Consider the following 24229-nt stretch of genomic DNA (forward strand, 5'->3'; position numbering starts at 1 on the left):
ACAAAACTTACGCTATATATAATCGCCCATTCCTATCCTCATGTCATATATATGAATGTACTGCATCTAAAATTTCAAACTAAATAATTACTTGTTAAATTGAAAATTAGTTTCTTTCAAATTGAGTAAATTACACAATTAGTACAAAATTCGTGTAAGCTTTCCTCTTTGTCATCCAACCCTAAAAAAATCAAATCATTACTCCACCCTTGACTATCCCTTAACGAAATGATGACGAGACACATTAGCTTAAGGAAAGATTCATACATCTTTACTATCAATATCGTGGTTATCATATAAACACTATATAATATAAAAATACTCATTAAAACAAGGAAACAAAACAAAAATCCAAAGGGACAAGCCATCTCTTTGTCATTTTTACTTGTATTTTTTCCTGACATTAACTATAATATGAGATATATAGAATATGTTGTAACACCTGTACTAAATATGAGAATAAAACTGATGCACCATCAAATGAAAATGATGTTTCTCCTTTTATCACAATTAAGTATTACTTGTCTTGATGAATTAACAAGCAAAGAAAAAAAGGGGAAAACCATGCTAGTTTATGTGTAACTATAATCTAATGGAGCACCGTGAGTGTTCTAAGAGAGGAACAATCACTCTGCACATGAGTAACTTATCGTCGAGAGGAACTGGTTTGCGCGAAACTTTTTTGTAGACGGGTTGTGGTGGATTCAGTTGTAGTAAAGAAGTTGGATAGAAAAGGAAAGCAATTTGGTTTTGTGAGATTCTCCAACAAACAAGATGCCTTTAGAGCCATTGAAAGATTGAATGGGTTCAGCTTGAATGGTCTTATTGTCTCGTTCGCAATGTTCAAGGGAAGAACATCCTATTGGAGGAAAATCCAGAATAACATGAAAGAAAGTAACGATCAACCGGAGGAATAATAAGGTATAACAACAGACACCCAAAAAAATGGAGGAAACCAATTATGGAAATAGTCATTTAGGAATGTGGAAGTAGTATAAAAATGATATTGGAGATCAAAGTAATCTGAACAGGAAGGCTTCAAAAAAATTCCAGGGTCACGTATAGAAAGAGACCTTGTGAAGGATGAATAAGTGTCTAATCGGCACAATGGCGACTGTATGTGGTCCTGATAGTGTGATGGAGAGGTTACATAGATGGGGTCTTGGAGAACCAAAGATAAAAAGTACGGGAGGCCGATGGTTCTTGTTTGAGATTCTTGACGACGAGCTTTTCAGGTTACTTGAGGAGCAGTATTGGAATTACTCGAGGAAATCTTCTTGAAGATGGAAAAATTGTTGGAATCGTTTTAGCTACCTGAAAGAATAATATGGGGATATGCATTGTTGAAATTATGTGACTTTAAAAATGATTACTGAACTGTAGGGATATGCAATAGTGTTAGGAGAAAATGCAAATCAATCACATGGGTGTGATAAGGTATCTATTTTAGTCAACACCTTAAAGGGGGTATTTATAGTCTTTTTAAAGCCCTAAAGATAACAAATAAATAAAAAAAAATAAATCCTAAGATAATAGAATTAAAAATAAAAACAACCCCAAAGTATTTTAAATTTCAAATAATTCCAACATAATCGTCTGAAATTCTTCTAGAAACTGCCGACTAGATTGTCTTCTTGAAACTCTTGTTGATTGAATTGCCAGAATCTACCACGTCAGACATCGTCATGCCCATATCTTCAGCCATGATTCCAAAAAAAACTGCATAATTTTCTCTTTTAGTGTTGTTTTCTTTAAATTACAAACCAACACAGAATTGAATAAAACAACAAAAATCAGCAGTATCAAAAAGACAACAAAGAGTATTTAACAACAAAATAAAGCATTCATCAAATTCTCCGTGACTTATTCAATGTTTATCCTCACTCATGTGTAAATCAAATATCAAACTCTCATGTTGCCTTCTTTCATCCCACAATGTAACCCGAAAAAACAAATTAGTCAAATAACAAACGCCACAAAAAGTAGCACTGAAACAAACGCCACAAAAAGCACCACTGAAACAAACGCCGCAAATGGTAGCGGTGTTTGTCGTTTACGATCGCAACTAAAGGTTATGTTTTTTAGCGGCATTTTTAACAAACGTCACTAAAGGTTATGATATTTAGCGGCATTTTTTCCAAACACCGCTTTTTATCTTTTGTTTTGTGAGGTTTTGTCCCAAAAACGCCACTAAATGTTCTGACATATAATGGCGTTTGTTCCGAAAAACGCCGCTATATGTTATGTCATATAGTGGCGTTTGTGAATGTAAAACGTCACTATTGGCTTCGTATATTGTGACGTTTTCTATATAAACGCCGCAAAAGATCTAGAATTTTAGTGGCGTTTTTCAAAAACGTCGGTATTGACTTTATATTTTAGTGGTATTTTTTTATACAATTAAAACTAATTTTTCAAATACTATTTTCTACTCTTTTATTATCCTAATTTAACCTGTAGCATTATCCAATAAACTAGACATCCGTAATAACAAACTTCAAATCCATAACAAGAAACTTGAAATCCATAATAATAAATTAAAGTTTACATTAACATAAAATGTAATGTAGTTCAACATTGTTAACTAGAATAAACAACAGTAAAAACGACCCATCATGAAATTAACACATAGTAAAAACAACATCTAAATAACACACATTGGAGTGGCAGCCGCATCTTATTAACAGCAAATCCAATATCAACAAATTCTTATATTTCAAACAAAATAATCACAGGAAATCAAGGAATTGAAAAATGATCATTAAACTTAATAGGAAATCTAAATTCAAATGGATAATCTTTAAACATACCTTTTCACAAATTCCTTCCTTTTTGTAAAATACTTTCATTTACCTGTTCAATGCTCATCACCTCACCAAGCTTACATTTTAGTAAATTTGAAGAATCTAGAAATGCAGCAGACTTTTCCATCCCAGAAATAAGCAACAAGTGCTCAACCTTTTCTCTCAGACATTCCATCAAAACGAAGCCCGAAAGTTAATTAAATTGAAATCATAATTTAAGAATCAAGTTTAACTATACCATTCTAAAGAAATAATATGCAAAAACTGGAGCTTGATGTAATTGATTCATAACACAACACAGAAACTTCATGTCTTAGGAGCCTAACAGAGAACAGATCCATGACGGATAATACAGAAAGTTCTAGTACATGACCTCCTATGTTCTCACCAAATGTTGGTTCAAACCACAAATCACCTCCGGCAAAAGGTAATTCTCTATACTACGGAAACCAAAACAATTTTCACAAAAACAAAATGGGGTTCTTAGCATGATAACAGAAAAATGTATGGTATCTTAAAATGCTACTAACCACTCATGGACATGCAAGCAAACCGATGACACTGAGAAACTACAAACTTAAATTTCCTCTGAAATGTGTTAAATTTAGCAACAGTAAAATTACAGGAATAACATGACAACCATTATCTTTCATTCACAATACAACTTACATTAGCTAATAGTAGAAACAACCCAATATACCATGATAATTCAAAAATCCAATGTTCTCAAAATTGCTTCGGAAAAACAAAGAAATAAGAAACAACCCAAGATACCATGATAATTCAATAGGTAAGAAAAAAACATAAAAAGAAAGTAGAGGAACCGACCCCACCACCATTTTCCTTTATCTTGTTTGTCTTCTTTGAAAGCCAACAAAATAAGCTTCGATTACTCCCACCCATCCCACCAACGCCCTTTCGTTATTTCCCATTCTCCATCTCAACAAAAACAAACCAACCCAAAATCAAGGTTTCAACTTCAGCCAATGAAACGAAGTTCCCCAATTGCTTAGTTCCCCCAACTAAAAATGAAAAAAATAAAAGAAGGAACATGGTTGATGATTTTATATGAAAAAATGTTGTACGAGGTCTTGAAACACGTTGAAACGATGACTCTAGCAATGAAACCATGCGTTAGCAAACAGTGGCTCAAATTCGCCAGAGACGAGCGTATCTGGGGGTTGATATGTACCAGGCATTGGGCTAATACCAGTTGTGGAACCTAACAACTTAGATTCGTCGTTTTACCTCTCGATGGTTTCCAACGTCTCCACTCCCATTACCTCTAGCCGCTTTCCAAGCTGCTTCAGCTTCGATGTGGGTTCCACAAAGATTATTAACTCCAAGTTACCTGTCTTGTAGGGAAAAAACGAGGTTATTTTTTTCTCCTCTCTTTAATTAGGGTTGGTTTGTTTCACTGAAAATATTTTTTAGAAAATATTTTTCGTAAAATGAATTATATGTTCTAGAAAATAATTTTTGAAAAATGTTTTATGGATTTTGAAAGTTGTTGGGTAAACCATTTTTCATTAGTTGATAAATTTTTTAGAAATTATTTGTTGTAAATATAAAATATAATAAATAATATTATTTATTATAAAACTTAAAATTATTATTTTCAAAATATTAGAATAATTTATTTAATACTATTTATTACAATATTATTAATAAAATATTATTTCTATAATTTTATAAATAAAAATATTAACTCTCGTATATTCTATTAAAATAAAAATACGCTAAATTATATTGAATATCTATAAAAATAAAAATATTATATTATATTTTAAAATTATTAATAAATATATTTTAAGGAATTTTTATAATATTATTAGACTATTATATTAATATTAAATACATAAATAAAAGTATTCACTATTAATAATTCAATAATATTATTTTAAGAAATTAATAAATAATATAACTTTTATTAATAATTTTTTATATATTATTAAAATAAGAATATAATAGTATCATATATTATAATAATTGAGTATATTATTGTAATAATATTATTATTATATATATTAAAATATTAATAAATATATTTTAATTATGTTAATAATTAATATTTTTATTAAAATGATACTGAAATATCATATTAATATTAAATTTATAAAATAATACTATTTTGTGTATTTATGCTTTGAAGTGAAAAGTTTGGAAAAATGACTTACGGAAAATTAAACCGTAAGTCATTTTCCAGAAAATGCAAAAGAAATTCTGTTGACCAGGAAAATGTTTTACATTGACCAATCTGTTTTCCTCTAACCAAACACTAAAAAGTGTGGAAAACGTGTTCCTGAAAATGTTTTACGTGAAACAAACGGACCCTTAGTATTATAAGAAAATGAATTTCACAGACAAATAATTCTCAAAATTTCACATTTGATCAAAGTATTAAGATCCAAAACATTTTCAAAAGAAATGAAATTCATTAAATAAGCGAGTGAGAAGAAATGGTTAAAAACCATATTGGAGGAGATGATGGTGGAGAGGTGGCCGCGAGAGGGAAGGTTGGATAAAACTTAGAGGCGCCAGATGTTGTTTGATGATGATCGATTGACTAGGAAGAAAAGTCCTCCTTGGAGAAGAAACAGCAAATGAGTTTGGGTAAATTACGGGAATGAAAAAATAGGTCAAGGGGAAAAAATGAAAAAGGGTTAAAGGGGCGACTTTGGGTAAACGGCGGGAATGGAAAAAAAATAGGTCAAGGGGAAAAAATGAAAAAGGGTTAAAGGGCGCGAGACTTAAAAATTGTAAACTTATGGCATTTGTAAACATAAACGCCACTAAAGTACGATTCTATAGCGACGTTTGTATAAAAACGCCACTAATGTACGAGTCTATAGCGACATTTATATAAAAATGCCACTAAATTACGAGTCTTTACTGACATTTGTATAAAACGACACTAATGTACGAGTCTTTAGCGGCGTTTATAGAAACGCCACTAAAGTACTTGTCTATAGTGATTTTTTTATAAAAAGTCACTAAAGTTCGAGTCTTTGCCGGCGTTTTTGCTTAAAACACCACGATATGCATAAATTAGTGTGTTTCTATCAAAACGTCGCGAAATTTGTTATTTTGTGGATTTTCTTCTAAAAATATGGTTATAAACTCATTTTGCTGTAGTGAGTATAAAAATGATATTAGAGATCAAAGCAATCTGAACAGGAAGGCTTCAAAAAGAATCTAGGGTCACTTTGGAACATGTGCAGCCTTAGATGCCTCGGAATAACCCATGGACATTTTGGCACCCAAGCAAGCCTGAAAGCACTAAACGAAAGGACTTAGTTAAGCCACAAATCCTAGAGACAACCTTGAGACACAATTCACAATGTTAAATATGGAAAATAATTAGGAAGTTCCTTTCAAATTTGTTCTTTCCGGTGATAGAGAAAGACAAGATTGTGTTCGACTGATCATTACAGTTGTGCTTATTGTTGTGATCGTTTGTTGTTGTATCATGGGAGAACGATGTCTAGCGTTACTCAAAGCACCTAGGAGAGGACGAATTTGTCTTAAGGAAACTGTTCATCCATGCTTCAACAAAAAATTCTTCTTCGGTTTATCTTACTCTATTCATTCGACTTCGTGTCTATATACGAGTAAACAAATCATGTTCCTCTATTTTGATTCTTACTTAGTTTTGTTCATTCGATTCAATAATATATATGCTTATTATTATTATTATTATTATTATTATTATTATTATTATCTCGGGTTAATATTTTATTTAACAATATTAAGATAGATTATATGATTTTTTTATTCTAATCCAAGATATATGAGCGAATGATTTATTAAATCAAAATAAACTAGATATTCCATTGTTATGTCGAGTCTACGAGCGACGTCATTGAAACCAACCTTGAAGACCTAGGTCGAGTGAATTGGCAGAACTTCTAGTTTACATGGATAACTTACGTGGAAAACTTGCAAATGATATTGCTTTTGCATGAATCACTAAATTGCAAAGGCATATGTGTTTATGTTCAATAACCCTTGTGCAATGATAAGACACGTTAGTATACCTTTGCAGGTTGCATGTCAAATTATATTCTAAATGTAATTTTCAATTTGCATCCCGTGCAGTATTTTTTTTAATGTTTCGCCTGTTGATGGTTAAATACTTGATGATTCGATGATAAGGTACATATGAAACCTTTTGCAAAACCTTTTCAGGTTTAGGATGAAACATAAAGCAAGTCTCAATATTAAGGACAAGCCTTGGTGTAACTTGATAAAGCTCGTATGTTTTTTTTCGGTAATGAAAGGTGACTTTCGACCAAGAAATCGAAAAGGTATGCGTATCCATTCAATAACTTTATAATATTTATACATTGAGATTATACTACTATTTTGGGTTTTAATTCCATTGTTATCTCGGATTTTAGTTTTACTAAATCCTGACGTTTAACGGATTCAACAGAATATTGTTGATTGTGAATTTTTGTTTTGGATTTTAGTTTTACTAAATTTTCGCTATTTAATAGAATTATTCAATTGTTAAATTTTAGTTTTGACTAAAATTCATTGCGATAAATAAGGTACTGAAACAAAATTGTGACTTCGAATCAAAATACAACAGTTTCCGGTGGTCGAGTGCTACAACGAAAAGTATTTGAAATTCTATGAATATGATTTAAGACATGACAACATAAGATGTTGTTAGATTTGATCATGTTGAATATGTTAACTGAAGTTATCATTCACCCCAAAAGCAATTTGCAAGTTAGAGTGCAATTTGCCTCGTCTTATGCATATTGGAGGGTGAATCTACAATTTAAAAGTTCAGGTGGCTCTGCAAATTCTAATGGTATATCCCCACTTATTTAAGATTATATATTACAAGGGAAAGGGCATCCAACGTGAAAGGCTCCCAGGCGGTCAACTGATATGTACATTCATGCTCCAATCATTAATGAAGTGAGTTTTTTTCCTCACTAACTTTGAATTAAAATTTCTAGAATATGTTTAATGCATTTTGCATGATTCTTGGACATGGAGCAACGTAAACCATTGTTTAATTAGATAACTTGTTCATGAAAAATCATAGTTGTTTAACTTCGATCACTGTGATATAACTGTTATATAGTTTTCGACTTCTAAAGCAAACTTAATTAGTGAACGTTGGTCGTGGTAACAAAGAATCAAACTAGCTGATGCTTTGATCAAAATATGGTAAAATATATGATGATCCTCCTATTATTAGAGAGGATGAGAAAATTGTTTCCATATCCACTGTTGTTGAAAATTTGGAAAGATTTTGACTTTTGATGGAGGAACTATATTTGAATGGATTGTCGGATACATTGTATTAAGTATATAGTATCCATAAGACTACTAAAATTAAGAATGACATTTGGTCATGTTCTGAGTTGTCACAAAATATGTGGGAGAAACTGTTTTATAAGCAAATTACCTTTAAATAAGGTAACGCACAAGAAAATGGACAAGACATCATATTACTACAACTACATAAAAGTGTAGGGTGTCTTGTATAATGTATAATGACATGTCGAGACACATGAGTTGTCGACATAATACCTTTAGATAACTGAGCTCAATTAGAGTTATCTTCATTGGTTTTTTAAGATCAAAAGATAATATTGCGGATCTGCCATCCAATGAGTTGAGTCGAGATCAAGTTGACAAAGATCTAAAGGAAGTGACCCAAGCACATAAATATTTAAGGCGCTATGTGAAGGAATACCCAACCTAGTTGACTGGAGATGCCAAGATCTAGGTTCAATTGGGACAACCTACTTACATAGACCTTGTTAGGTCACTGTATGGGTTCTTATCCCAAGTCCATCCCTATAATGAAAACAATGACTAAAATGTGGAAAATGTTAAGCAATGCTTTGCTTTGATCAAAATATGGTCAAATATATGATGATCCTCCTATTATTAGAAAGGATGAGAAAACGTTGTTTCCATATCCACCGTTGTTGAAAATTTGGAAAGATTTTGACTTTCGATGGAGGAACTATATTTTGAATGGATTATCGGATACATTGTATTAAGTATATAGTATCCATAAGACTACTAAAGAATTAAGAATGACATTTGGTCATGTTCTGAGTTGTCACAAAATATGTGGGAGAAACTGTTTTATCAGCAAATTACCTTTAAATAAGGTAACGTACAAGAAAAGGGACAAGACATCATATGAGTTAAGGAAATGGAATAGAAGAAAACCTTACTACAACTACATAAAAGTGTAGGGTGTCTTGTATAATGTATAATGACATGTCGAGACACATGAGTTGTCGACATAATACCTTTAGATAACTGAGCTCAATTAGACTTATCTTCATTGGTTTTTTAAGATCAAAAGATAATATTGCGGATCTGCTATCCAATGAGTTGAATCGAGATCAAGTTGATAAAGATCTAAAGGAAGTGACCCAAGAACATAAATATTTAAGGCGCTATGTGAAGGAATACCCAACCTAGTTGACTGGAGATGCCAAGATCTAGGTTCAATTGGGACAACCTACTTACATAGAGCTTGTTAGGTCACTGTATGGGTTCTTATCCCAAGTCCATCCCTATGATGAAAACAATGACTAAAATGTTGAAAATGTTAAGCAATGCTTTTAATGAAAACTATGTGTTTCGTTAAGCCGTACAACATAAGTCGCCTATGTGAGAGTGAAGTTGAGCCGCTTCAAAGAGACTAGTGGGGCATAGTTTTATAAACTCTTGCAAAACCATGAGATCTCCACGGCTCTATGGACATAACCATGAGAACCAAATTCTTATTAATGAGATATTTCTATGTGGTATGTCATCTCTTACACAAACAAAATGACAATTGAAGGACATCACGTCTACTGGACAACTAGTAAGATAAACATATTTTCACAAGGGAAGGTTCAAAAGTGGACGTCTACCTATCATATGCAAATATCAAATGTAGAATCTATCAACATATCGAGTCAGTCTTGAACCATCAAGTTCATTCACGTAGGGGATTGTTGGAAAAATAGTTGAATGAATTAATGTTATTTAGAACTAATTAATAATAAGTCATTTCACTTGGTGAATGAACTTAATTTTTGGTTTAATGATACATCCATTCAATCATACCTATTCAACAATTCTCTTCATGAAAAGATTAAATCCTTGAGACACAAATCCATTCAAACAAACCCAAAATCAAGGTTTCAACTTCAGCCAATGAAATGATGTTCCCCAATTGCTCAGTTCCCCCAACTAAAAATGAAGAAAATAAAAGAAGAAGAAACATGGTTGATGATTTTATATGAAAAAATGTTGTACGAGGTCTTGAAACATGTTGAACGATGACTCTAGCAATGACGCCATGCGTTAGCAAACAGTGGCTTAAATTCGCCAGAGACGAGCGTATCTAGCAGTTGATATGTACCAGGCATTGGGCTAATATCAGTTGTGGAACCTAACAACTTAGATTCGTTGTTTTACCTCTCGATGGTTTCCAACGTCTCCACTCCCATTACCTCTGGCCACTTTCCAAGATGCTTCAGCTTCGATGTGGGCTCCACAAAGATTATTAACTCCAAGTTGCCTGCCCTGTAGGGAAGAGACGAGGTTTTTTTTTTTTTTTGTCTCTTCTATTTAATTAGGGTTTGTTTGTTTCACTGAAAACATTTTATAATAATATTATTTATTATAAAAACTTAAAATTATTATTGTAAAAATATTAGAATAATTTATTTAATACTAATATTATTATTAAAATATTATTTCTATAATTTTATTAATAAAAATATTAACTCTCTATATTCTAGTAAAATAAAAATACTATTAATTATATTGAATATCTATAAAAATAAAAGTATTATATTATATTTTAAAATTATTAATAAATATATTTTAAGGAATTTTTATAATATTATTAGACTATTATGTTAATATTAAATACATAAATAAATTATTCACTATTAATAATTCAATAATAATACTTATAAGAAATTAATAAATAATATAACTTTTATTAATAATTTTTTATATATTATTAAAATAAGAATATAATAGTATCATATATTATTATAATATAATTGAGTATATTATTGTATAATATTATTATTATATTAAATTATTAAAAATATTAATAAATATATTTTAATTATGTTAATAATTAATATTTTTATTAAAATGATACTAAAATATCATATTAATATTAAATTTATAAAATAATATTATTTAGTGTATTTATGCTTTGAAGTGAAAAGTTTGGAAAAATGACTTACGAAAAATTAAACAGTAAGTCATTTTCCAGAAAATGTAAAGGAAATTCTGTTGACCAAGAAAATGTTTTACATTGACCAATTTGTTTTCCTCTAACCAAACACTGAAAAGTGAGGAAAACGTGTTCCGGAAAATGTTTTACGTGAAACAAACGGACCCTTAGTATTATAAGAAAATGAATTTCACAGACAAATAATTCTTAAAATTTCACATTTGATCAAAGTATTAAGATCCAAAACATTTTAAAAAGAAATGAAATTCATTAAATAAGCGAGTGCGAAGAAATGGGTAAAAACCATATTGAAGGAGATGATGGTGGAGAAGTGGCCCGAGAGGGAAGGTTGTATAAAAACTTTAAAGCGCCAGATGCTGTTTGATGATGATCGAAGGACTAAGAAGAAAAGCCCTCCATTGGAGAAGCAGCAACAAATGAGTTTGGGTAAACGGAGGGAATGAAAAAATAGGTCAAGGGGAAAAAATGAAAAAGGGTTAATGGGGCGAGTTTGGGTAAACGACGGGAATGAAAAAAAATAGGTCAAGGAGAAAAATGAAAAAGGGTTAAAGGGTGCGAGACTTAGAAATTGTAAACTTACGACATTTGTAAACATAAACGCCACTAAAGTACGATTCTATAGCGACGTTTGTATAAAAACGCCACTAATGTACGAGTCTATAGCGACATTTATATAAAAATGCCACTAAACTATGAGTCTTTAGCGGCATTTGTATACAATCGCCTCTATTGTACTGATAAATTGTGACATTTATTCAAAAAATGCCATTACAATATGAATCTCTTACAACGTTTTTTCAAAAATGCCATTATATATGTTTCCTATTTCGGAGTTTGTATAAAAACGCCACTAAATTATGAGTCTTTACTAGCATTTGTATACAAACGAAACTAATGTACGAGTCTTTAGCGGCGTTTATATAGAAACGCCACTAAAGTACTTGTCTATAGCGACTTTTTTATAAAACGCCACTAAAGTTTGAGTCTGTGTCGGTGTTTTTGTTTAAAACACCCCGATATGCATAAAATTAATGTGTTTCTATCAAAACGTCGTGAAATTTGTTATTTTGTTTCTTTTGTTTTAAAAATGTGGCTATAAACTCATTTTACTGTAGTGAGTATAAAAATGATATTAGAGATCAAAGCAATCTGAACATGAAGGCTTCAAAAAGAATCTAGGGTCACCGTGGAACATGTGCAGCCTTAGATGCCTCGGAATAACCCATGGACATTTTGGCACCCAAGCAAGCCTGAAAGCACTAAATGAAAGGACTTAGTTAAGCCACAAAACCTAGAGACAACCTTGAGACACAATTCACAATGTTAAATCTGGAAAACACTTAGGAAGTTCCTTTCAAATTCGTTCTTTCCGGTGATAAAGAAAGACAAGATTGTGTTCGACTGATCATTACAGTTGTTCTTATTGTTGTGATTGTTTGTTGTTGTATCTTGGGAGATCGACGTTCAGCGTTGCTTAAAGCACCTAGGAGAGGATGAATTTGTCTTAAGGAAACTGTTCATCCATGCTTCAACAAAAACTTCTTCTTCGGTTTATCTTACTCTATTCATTCGACTTCGTGTCTATATACGATTAAACAAATCATGTTCCTCTATTTTGATTCTTTACTTATTTTTGTTCGTTCGATTCAATAATAATATATGCTTATTATTATTATTATTATTATTTTATCTCGGTTTAATATTTTATCTAACAATATTAAGATAGATTATACGATTTTTTTATTCTAATCCAAGATATATGAGCGAATGATTTATTAAATCAAAATAAACATTAGAGGGAGACATTTACAACTCATTCGGAATTGTTGGTTAGCACGGTTTGCAACAACATTGGAATTCAAACTAGATATTCCATTGTTATGTCGAGTCTTCGAGCGTCATCATTGAAACCAACCTTGAAGACCTAGGTCGAGTGAATTGGCAGAACTTCTAGTTTACATGGATAACTTACGTGGAAAACTTGCAAATGATATTGCTTTTGCATGAATCACTAAATTGCAAAGGCATATGTGTTTATGTTCAATAACCCTTGTGCAATGATAAGACACGTTGGTATACCTTTGCAGGTTGCATGTCAAAGTATATTCTAAAAGTAATTTCAATTTGCATCCCGTGCAGAATTTTTTTTAATTGTTTCGCCTGTTGATGGTTAAATACTTGATGAATCGATGATAAGGTACATATGAAACCTTTTGAAAAATCTTTTCAGGTTTAGGATGAAACATAATGCAAGTCTCAATATTAAGGACAAGCCTTGGTGTAACTTGATAAAGCTCGTATGTTTTATTTTTCGGTAATGAAAGGTGACTTTCGATCAAGAAATCGAAAAGGTATGCGTATCCATTCAATATCTTTTATAATATTTATACATTGAGATTATACTACTATTTTGGGTTTTAATTCCATTGTTATCTTGGATTTTAGTTTTACTAAATCCTGACGTTTAACGGATTCAACAGAATAGTGTTGATTTTGAATTTTTATTTCAGATTTTAGTTTTACTAAATTTTCTCTATTTAATAGAAATTATTCAATTGTTAAATTTTAGTTTTTGACTAAAATTCATTGCAATAAATAAGGTACTGAAACAATATTGTGACTTCGAATCAAAATACAACAGTTTCCGGTGGTCGAGAGCTACAACGAGAAGTCTTTGAAATTCTATGAATATGATTTTAAGACATGACAACATAAGATGTTGTTAAATTTGATCATGTTGAATATGGTAACTGAAGTTAACATTAACCCCAAAAGCAATTTTGCAAGTTAGAGTGCAATTTGCCTCGTCTTATGCATATTGGAGAGTGAATCTACAATTTAAAAGTTCAGGTGGCTCTGCAAATTCTAATGGTATATCCCCACTTATTGAAGATTATATTTTACAAGGGAAAGGGCATTCAACGTGAAAGGCTCCCAGGCGGTCAACTAATATGTACATTAATGCTCCAATCATTAATGAAGTGAGTTTTTTTTCCTCACTAATTTTGAATTAAAATTTCTAGAATCTGTTTAATGCATTTTGCATGATTCTTGGACATGGAGCAACGTAAACAATTGTTTAATTAGATAACTTTGTTCATGAAAAATCATAGTTGTTTAACTTCGATCACTGTGATATAACTGTTATATAGTTTTCGACTTCTAAAGCAAACTTAATTAGTGAACGTTGGTCATGGTAACACAGAATCAAACTAGCTGATGCTTTGATCAAAATATGGTCAAATATATGATGATCCTCCTATTATTAGAGAGGATGAGAAAACGTTGTTTCCATATCCACCGTTGTTGAAAATTTGGAAAGATTTTGACTTTCGATGGAGGAACTATATTTGAATGGATTGTCGGATACATTGTATTAAGTATATAGTATCCATAAGACTATTAAAGAATTAAGAATGACATTTGGTCATGTTCTGAGTTGTCACAAAATATGTGGGAGAAACTATTTTATCAGCAAATTACCTTTAAATAAGGTAACGCACAAGAAAATGGACAAGACATCATATGAGTTATGGAAATGGAATAGAAGAAAACCTTACTACAACTACATAAAAGTGTAGGGTGTCTTGTATAATTTATACTGACATGTCGAGACACATTAGTCGTCGACATAATACCTTTAGATAACTGAGCTGAATTAGAGTAATCTTCATTGATTTTTTAAGATCAAAAGATAATATTGTGGATCTGCTATCCAATGAGTTGAATCGAGATCAAGTTGATAAAGATAGAAAGGAAGTGACCCAAGCACATAAATATTTAAGGCGCTATGTGAAGGAATACCCAACCTAGTTGACTGGAGATGCCAAGATCTAGGTTCAATTGGGACAACCTACTTACATAGACCTTGTTAGGTCACTGTATGGGTTCTTATCCAAAGTCCATCCCTATGATGAAAACAATGACTAAATGTGGAAAATGTTAAGCAATGCTTTTAATGACCACTATGTGTTTCGTTGAGCCGTACAACATAAGTTGCCTATGTGAGAGTGAAGTTGAGCCGCTTCAAAGAGACTAGTGGGGCATAGTTTTCTAAACTCTTGCAAAACCAGGAGATCTCCACGGCTATATGGACATAACCATGAGAACCAAATTCTTATTAGTGAGATATTTCTGTGTGGTATGTCATCTCTTACACAAACAAAAGGAAAATTGAAGGACATCACGTCTACTGGACAAACAGTAAGATCAACATATTTTCACAAGGGAAGGTTCAAAGGGGGATGTCTACCTATCCTATGCAAATATCAAACGTAGAATCTATCAACATATCGAGTCAGTGTTTGAACCTTTAAGTTCATTCATGTAGGGGATTGTTGGAAAAATAGTTTAATGAATTAATGTTATTTATAACTAATTAATAATAAGTCATTTATCTTGGTGAATGAACTTAATTTTTTGGTTTAATGTTACATCCATTCAATCATACCTATTCAACAAGATTAAATCCTTTCATATAAAGGTTAAGCCCTTTCACCGAAAGGTCTTAACCCTTCAATCCATTTCTCCCTCTATAAATAGGCTAGTTAAGGCACAAATCCTAGTGACAACCTTGAGACACAATTCACATTGTTGAATTAGGAAAACACTTAGAAAGTTCCTTCCAAATTTGTTATTTCCTGTGATAAAGAATGGCAAAATTGTTTTCGAATGATCACTACAAATTGTGCATATTGTTGTGATCATTTGTTGTTGTATCCTGCGAGACCGGCGTTCAACTTTACTCAAAGTACCAAGGAGAGGACGAATCTGTCTTAAGGAAACTGTTCATATTTGCCTCAACAAAAAATCATTCTTCGTTTATCTTACTCTACTCATTAACTTCGTGTCTACATTCCTCTATTTAAATTCTTTATTTATTTTCATCTGTTAGATTCAATAATAATATATGTTTATTATTATTATTATTTTTATATCGGATTAACATTTTGTCTAACAACAATTGTATGTGGGAACAAACAAGCAAGTACATGAATTAAGTTTAAGAACAAAACATGTTTAGTGATAATGGTAAGCTAAACAGAGTTGACGGCGGGTTCTGGTCAGAGAGAAATCGATTAGATCAAGAGACAATCTCCTTGGGATAATTGAAAATATTAATACATTGAGTAGGGGAATGTCCCATAACGATGATGTAGATATGGAAAGAGAAAAGAATAGACTCATTAGGGGAAGAGTTATTGTGTATTAGGCTCGATGTTCAATCGGTTGAGATGGTATCTACCAAGAATTCAAAATCTTGAGGAGCATATCAATGAGGTAGAACAGGCTATTACAACTAAAAGACCAAAATCGATAGCTAGGCCTAGCTGGGATGACATTGTTGGGAATGATCAAACAAATAATATGCTTAATGGACGTCCAAATAAGGTTGATCCATTCTATTCTAGGGAAATGAATAATATGGATATATGATCGTGTCGGTCGTTTTTCAGTTGGAAGGCAATCAAAAATTTTATTGAACATAGAGATAGAAGAACCAAATTTTGATTTTGATAAAATCTGGTAATGAAAGTTCCTCCAAAGGTTAAGAATTTTCTTTGGATGCTGAAGATAAATAGAGTTCCGACTAAAGATTTCCTTATGATAAGAAGGGTGAAGCTAGATTATCCAAACGATAGTTGCCCTTGGTGTGGGGTGGGTGAAGAGAGTGCTAATAATTTATTTGTAAATTGCAGATCATTTGTTGTTTTTGAAAGAATTTTTGCATCTGGTGGAATGCAACTTAGCTCAATCCTCTTGTGATTGCTTATTTACTATCTTTTTATCTTAGCACCTCTTGGTCAAGTTTGACGAGAAAACTTTGACTCATTCCAATTGTTGTTGCATGAAGGAGTATCTGGTTAGCTCGAAATGATAAAATATTTAATGTCAAACTATGTATATAAGTGGTTTGATATTCGTTGCAAAGATGTGAGTGTCAATAATGAGCATTGAATTGATCTTTTGATGAATGGATTTTATTGTATTGATATGACTTTCGGTAATTCAAAATGCATGATTGTAGAAATATGGTAATTGTGTTAATATAATTGTCTTCTTTTGCATGTTTGTTGAGATTATCATTCCCATGTGGTATAATAGAGTAATTGTGTATTATTGAGCTCAACAAAACTTAATATTCAGAGTTATTCTTCATGCGTAGGTTCATAGCTTATGTGATAAAGTACGAATAGTAGCATCACCGAATGAGTTTCAACTTTGACTATTTATATATTACCTTTACTTTCTCAAGTGGACATGTGTAATTGTATTAACCTTTGATTTGTAAATTCTATTAAAGTTTTTACTATTTCATATTTTAGGTAAATGTCATAGTTCTATTTAAATAACCCACAATAGTTGTTTTGGTTTATCTATGCATTTATATTTTGATACAATCTTTCGAGTTTTAAATTGTTTTAAAATGTGGAAATAATTCTATAAGTTAGTCGTTCTAATGACCAATATAATAGTTTGGATCCGTTAGATTCTTTGGAGTAAGGTTTTGGGTGTTACAAAATTGAAAATTTCAAAACCTTTTAAGGAGCTTAAAGAAAATTTCCCATATTTTTCACCCATTATAACCCTCCCCTAGCTGATTACTCTAATTCTAGCTTGGCAGAAAGTCAATTTAAAAGGAATTTGATGTATGAAGGAAACGGCACGGTGAGATAGCATTTTAGTTTGGTTTGATTGATGCAGGGGAGGGTATTTGAATACAAAACCAGACTCCTCCCAATTTCCCATTTTGCTGCTGCAGTAATACGATAAACTACAAGTCTACGACTGAATTTATACAAGCACCGCAGCTCAAATATGTACATGATAAGTAGAGGGACAAAAAGCATAATTTGACCCAAGTTTTGGAGTGTATAAGAAATCATCACAGTGAGTTAAATTTTCAAAGACTTTGCTTGCAGGGCAGGGAGATAGAGGGAGGGAAATGGAGTATATAAGAGGAAGAATTCATCATCATTTTCCTCATTCATCCATCAATTTTCATAGAAAAATGGGTTCCAAATTCCAATTCACATATTTGGCCTTGATAGTATTATTGGGGGCCAACTTAGTGTGTGAAGCCACCTCCCGCACTAGTCTTGAAGATGCATCAATGTACGAAAGGCATAGACAATGGATGTCCCAATTTGAACGAGTTTACAGTGACAACAATGAGAGGCAAAAGCGTTTCAACATTTTCAAACAAAACGTGGAGCTCATTGACTCTTTCAACAACGCCAATAACAAGCCTTACAAGCTTGCTGTCAATCAGTTCGCAGATCTAACAAATGAAGAGTTCACTGCTTCTCGAAATGGGTTCAAGGGCCATATGTGTTCCAACAAGGCTACTACTTTCAAATACGAAAACGTCACCGCATTGCCTTCTTCTGTGGATTGGAGAAACAAAGGGGCTGTGACACCTATCAAAGACCAAGGCCAATGCGGTCTGCTCTAATCTGAAATATTAACCATTGTTTTGCTTTTGCTAATGTTCTAATTGTGTTGATCTAATTCACAGGATGCTGTTGGGCGTTTTCAGCTGTGGCAGCCATGGAAGGGGTTACTAAGCTAACAAAAGGTACGTTGATTTCCTTGTCTGAGCAAGAACTGGTCGACTGCGACACCAAAGGTGAGGATCAAGGCTGCCAAGGTGGTTTAATGGACGATGCCTTCCAGTTCATCCTAAAGAACAAAGGCCTAACAACCGAATCCAACTACCCCTACAAGGGAGTTGATGGCACTTGCAATACCAACGAAGAAGCCAACCATGCAGCTACCATAAATGGCTTCCAAGATGTGCCCGCCAATAGTGAAGATGCACTGCAGAAGGCCGTTGCGAACCAACCCGTTTCGGTTGCCATCGATGCCGGGGGGTTCGACTTCCAGTTCTACTCCAGTGGTGTATTTACGGGATCCTGTGGCACGCAACTCGATCACGGAGTGACCGCCGTTGGATATGGAGAGGATGACGATGGGACTAAGTATTGGTTGGTGAAGAACTCGTGGGGCAGTAGCTGGGGTGAACAAGGGTACATTAGGATGCAAAGGGATGTTGATGCAAAGGAAGGTCTTTGTGGCATAGCAATGCAAGCATCGTACCCCACGGCATAAACAAAACTTACGCTATATATAATCGCCCATTCCTATCCTCATGTCATATATATGAATGTACTGCATCTAAAATTTCAAACTAAATAATTACTTGTTAAATTGAAAATTAGTTTCTTTCAAATTGAGTAAATTACACAATTAGTACAAAATTCGTGTAAGCTTTCCTCTTTGTCATCCAACCCTAAAAAAATCAAATATCATTACTCCACCCTTGACTATCCCACCTTAACGAAATGATGACGAGACACATTAACTTAAGGAAAGATTCATACATCTTTACTATCAATATCGTGGTTATCATATAAACACTATATAATATAAAAATACTCATTAAAACAAGGAAACAAAACAAAAATCCAAAGGGACAAGCCATCTCTTTGTCATTTTTACTTGTATTTTTTCCTGACATTAACTATAATATGAGATATATAGAATATGTTGTAACACCTGTACTAAATATGAGAATAAAACTGATGCACCATCAAATGAAAATGATGTTTCTCCTTTTATCACAATTAAGTATTACTTGTCTTGATGAATTAACAAGCAAAGAAAAAAAAGGGGAAAACCATGCTAGTTTATGTGTAACTATAATCTAATGGAGCACCGTGAGTGTTCTAAGAGAGGAACAATCACTCTGCACATGAGTAACTTATCGCCGAGAGGAACTGGTTTGCGCGAAACTTTTTTGTAGACGGGTTGTGGTGGATTCAGTTGTAGTAAAGAAGTTGGATAGAAAAGGAAAGCAATTTGGTTTTGTGAGATTCTCCAACAAACAAGATGCCTTTAGAGCCATTGAAAGATTGAATGGGTTCAGCTTGAATGGTCTTATTTGTCTCGTTTGCAATGTTCAAGGGAAGAACATCCTATTGGAGGAAAATCCAGAATAACATGAAAGAAAGTAACGATCAATCGGAGGAATAATAAGGTATAACAACAGACACCCAAAAAAATGGAGGAAACCAATTATGGAAATAGTCATTTAGGAATGTGGAAGTAGTATAAAAATGGTATTGGAGATCAAAGTAATCTGAACAGGAAGGCTTCAAAAAAATTCCAGGGTCACGTATAGAAAGAGACCTTGTGAAGGATGAATAAGTGTCTAATCGGCACAATGGCGACTGTATGTGGTCCTGATAGTGTGATGGAGAGGTTACATAGATGGGGTCTTGGAGAACCAAAGATAAAAAGTACGGGAGGCCGATGGTTCTTGTTTGAGATTCTTGACGACGAGCTTTTCAGGTTACTTGAGGAGCAGTATTGGAATTACTCGAGGAAATCTTCTTGAAGATGGAAAAATTGTTGGAATCGTTTTAGCTACCTGAAAGAATAACATGGGGATATGCATTGTTGAAATTATGTGACCTTAAAAATGATTACTGAACTGTAGGGATATGCAATAGTGTTAGGAGAAAATGCAAATCAATCACATGGGTGTGATAAGGTATCTATTTTAGTCAACACCTTAAAGGGGTATTTATAGTCTTTTTAAAGCCCTAAAGATAACAAATAAATAAAAAAAAATCCTAAGATAATAGAATTAAAAATAAAAACAACCCCAAAGTATTTTAAATTTCAAATAATTCCAACATAATCGTCTGAAATTCTTCTAGAAACTGCCGACTAGATTGTCTTCTTGAAACTCTTGTTGATTGGATTGCCAGAATCTACCACGTCAGACATCGTCATGCCCATGTCTTCAGCCATGATTCCAAAAAAAAAACTGCATAATTTTCTCTTTTAGTGTTGTTTTCTTTAAATTACAAACCAACACAGAATTGAATAAAACAACAAAAATCAGCAGTATCAAAAAGACAACAAAGAGTATTTAACAACAAAATAGTGACAAAATAAAGCATTCATCAAATTCTCCGTGACTTATTCAATGTTTGTCCTCACTCATGTGTAAATCAAATATCAAACTCTCATGTTGCCTTCTTTTATCCCACAATGTAACCCGAAAAAACAAATTAGTCAAATAACAAACGCCACAAAAAGTAGCACTGAAACAAACGCCGCAAATGGTAGCCGTGTTTGTCGTTTACAAATGCAACTAAAGGTTACATTTTTTAGCGGCATTTTTAACAAACGTAACTAAAGGTTATGATATTTAGCGGCATTTTTTTCCAAACACTGCTATTTATCTTTTCTTTTGTGGCGTTTTGTCCCAAAAACGCCACTAAATGTTCTGACATATAATGGCATTTGTTATGAAAAACGCCTCTAGTGTGATGGAGAGGTTACATAGATGGGGTCTTGGAGAACCAAAGATAAAAAGTACGGGAGGCCGATGGTTCTTGTTTGAGATTCTTGACGACGAGCTTTTCAGGTTACTTGAGGAGTAGTATTGGAATTACTCGAGGAAATCTTCTTGAAGATGGAAAAATTGTTGGAATCGTTTTAGCTACCTGAAAGAATAACATGGGGATATGCATTGTTGAAATTATGTGACCTTAAAAATGATTACTGAGCTGTGGGGATATGCAATAGTGTTAGGAGAAAAATGCAAATCAATCACATGGGTGTGATAAGGTATCTATTTTAGTCAACACCTTAAAGGGGTATTTATAGTCTTTTTAAAGCCCTAAAGATAACAAATAAATAAAATAAAATAAAATCCTAAGATAATAGAATTAAAAATAAAAACAACCCCAAAGTATTTTAAATTTCAAAATAATTCCAACATAATCGTATGAAATTCTTCTAGAAACTGCCGACTAGATTGTCTTCTTGAAGCTCTTGCTGATTGGATTGGCAGAATCTACCACGTTAGACATCGTCATGCCCATGTCTTCAGCCATGATTCGAAAAAAAAACTACTTAATTTTCTCTTTTAGTGTTGTTTTCTTGAAATTACAAACCAACACAGAATTGAATAAAAACAACAAAAATCAGCAGTATTAGAAAGACAACAAAGAGTATTTAAAAACAAAATAGTGACAAAATAAAGAATTCATCAAATTCTCCCTGACTTATTCAAAGTTTGTCCTCAATCATGTGTATATCAGATATCAAACTCTCATGTTATATTCTTTCATCCCACAATGTAACCGAGAAAACCAAATTAGTCAAATAACAAATGCCGCAAAAAGCACCACTGAAACAAACGCCGCAAATGGTAGCCGTGTTTGTCGTTTACAAATGCAACTAAAGGTTACGTTTTTAGCGGCATTTTTAACAAACGTAGCTAAAGGTTATGATATTTAGCGGCATTTTTTTCCAAACACTGCTATTTATCTTTTCTTTTGTGGCGTTTTGTCCCAAAAACGCCACTAAATGTTCTGACATATAATGGCGTTTGTTCTGAAAAACGCCTCTATATGTTATGCCATTAGTGGCGTTTGTGAATGTAAAACGTCGCTATTGACTACGTATATTGTGACGTTTTCTATATAAACGCCGCAAAAGATCTAGAACTTTAGTGGCGTTTTTCAAAAACGTCGGTATTGACTATATATTTAGTGGCATTGTTTTATACAATTAAAACTAATTTTTCAAAAACTAATTTTTCAAATACTATTTTCTACTCTTTTATTACCCAAATTTAACCTGTAGCATTATCCAATAAACTAGACATCCGTAACAACAAACTTCAAATCCATAACAAGAAACTTGAAATCCATAATAATAAATTAAAGTTTACATTAACATAAAATGTAATGTAGTTCAACATTGTTAACTAGAATAAACAACGGTAAAAACGACCCATCATGAAATTAACACATAGTAAAAACAACATCTAAATAACACACATTGGAGTGGCAGCCGCATCTTATTATCAGCAAATCCAATATCAACAAATTCTTATATTTCAAACAAAATAATCACAGGAAATCAAGGAATTGAAAAATGATCATTAAACTTAACAGGAAATCTAAATTCAAATGGATAATCTTTAAACATACCAAGCTTACATTTTAGTAAATTTGAAGAATCTAGAAATGCAAAGACTTTTCCATCCCAGAAATAAGCAACAAGTGCTCAACCTTTTCTCTCAGACATTCCATCAAAACGAAGCCCGAAAGTTAATAAAATTGAAATCATAATTTAAGAATCAAGTTTAACTATACCATTCTAAAGAAATAATATGCAAAAACTGGAGCTTGATGTAATTGATTCATAACACAACACAGAAACTTCATGTCTTAGGAGCCTAACAGAGAATAGATTCATGACGGATAATACAGAAAGTTCTAGTACATGACCTCCTATGTTCTCACCAAATGTTGGTTCAAACCACAAATCACCTCCGGCAAAAGGTAATTCTCTATACTACGAAAACCCAAAACAATTTTCACAAAAACAAAAAGGGGTTCTTAGCATGATAACAGAAAAATGTATCAAATTGAGGTTTAGTGTATGGTATCTTAAAATGCTACTAACCACTCATGGACATGCAAGCAAACCAATGACACTGAGAAACTACAAACTTAAATTTCCTCTGAAATGTGTTAAATTTAGCAACAGTAAAGCTGCAGGAATAACATGAAAACCATTATCTTTCATTCACAATACAACTTACATTAGCTAATAGTAGAAACAACCCAATATTCCATGATAATTCAAAAATCCAATGTTCTCAAAATTGCTTCGGAAAAACAAAGAAATAAGAAGCAACCCAAGATACCATGATAATTCAATAGGTAAGAAAAAAACATAAAAAGAAAATAGAGGAACCGAACACCCCCACCACCATTTTCTTTTATCTTGTTTGTCTTGTTTGAAAGCCAACAAAATAAGCTTCGATTACTCCCACCCATCCCACCAACTCCCTTTCGTTATTTCCCATTCTCCATCTCAACAAAAACAAACCAACCCAAAATCAAGGTTTCAACTTCAGCCAATGAAACGAAGTTCACCAATTGCTCAGTTCCCCCCAACTAAAAAAGAAGAAAATAAAAGAAGAAGAAACATGGTTGATGATTTTATATGAAAAAATGTTGTACGAGGTCTTGAAACACGTTGAAACGATGACTCTAGCAATGACACCATGCGTTAGCAAACAGTGGCTCAAATTCGCCAGAGACGAGCATATCTGGGAGTTGATATGTACCAGGCA

General features: G+C 32.7%; 1 protein-coding gene across 1 annotated transcript; it reads left to right on the top strand.

Annotated features, from left to right (window-relative positions):
• Window positions 1-18070: 18070 nt before the first annotated feature.
• On the top strand, window positions 18071-19181 carry LOC120162931 (senescence-specific cysteine protease SAG39-like). Its single transcript, XM_039172976.1, has 2 exons — window positions 18071-18503; window positions 18578-19181. Exons 1-2 carry the CDS (start codon window positions 18071-18073, stop codon window positions 19168-19170), a joined length of 1026 nt encoding a protein of 341 aa, XP_039028907.1. The 3' UTR covers window positions 19171-19181.
• The last annotated feature ends 5048 nt before the right edge of the window (window positions 19182-24229 follow it).

Source organism: Hibiscus syriacus, unplaced genomic scaffold, assembly GCF_006381635.1.
Source record: "Hibiscus syriacus cultivar Baekdansim isolate YM2019G1 unplaced genomic scaffold, ASM638163v2 tig00111410_pilon, whole genome shotgun sequence".
Taxonomy (NCBI): domain Eukaryota; kingdom Viridiplantae; phylum Streptophyta; class Magnoliopsida; order Malvales; family Malvaceae; genus Hibiscus; species Hibiscus syriacus.

What these genes read in the sequence shown, in the direction of transcription:
- LOC120162931 (XM_039172976.1), top strand. Translation starts at nt 18,071, where the DNA reads ATGGGTTCCAAATTCCAATTCACATATTTGGCCTTGATAGTATTATTG. An exon ending in CAAAGACCAAGGCCAATGCG is followed by an intron (nt 18,504 to 18,577) that starts GTCTGCTCTAAT and finishes TCTAATTCACAG; the next exon opens with GATGCTGTTGGGCGTTTTCA.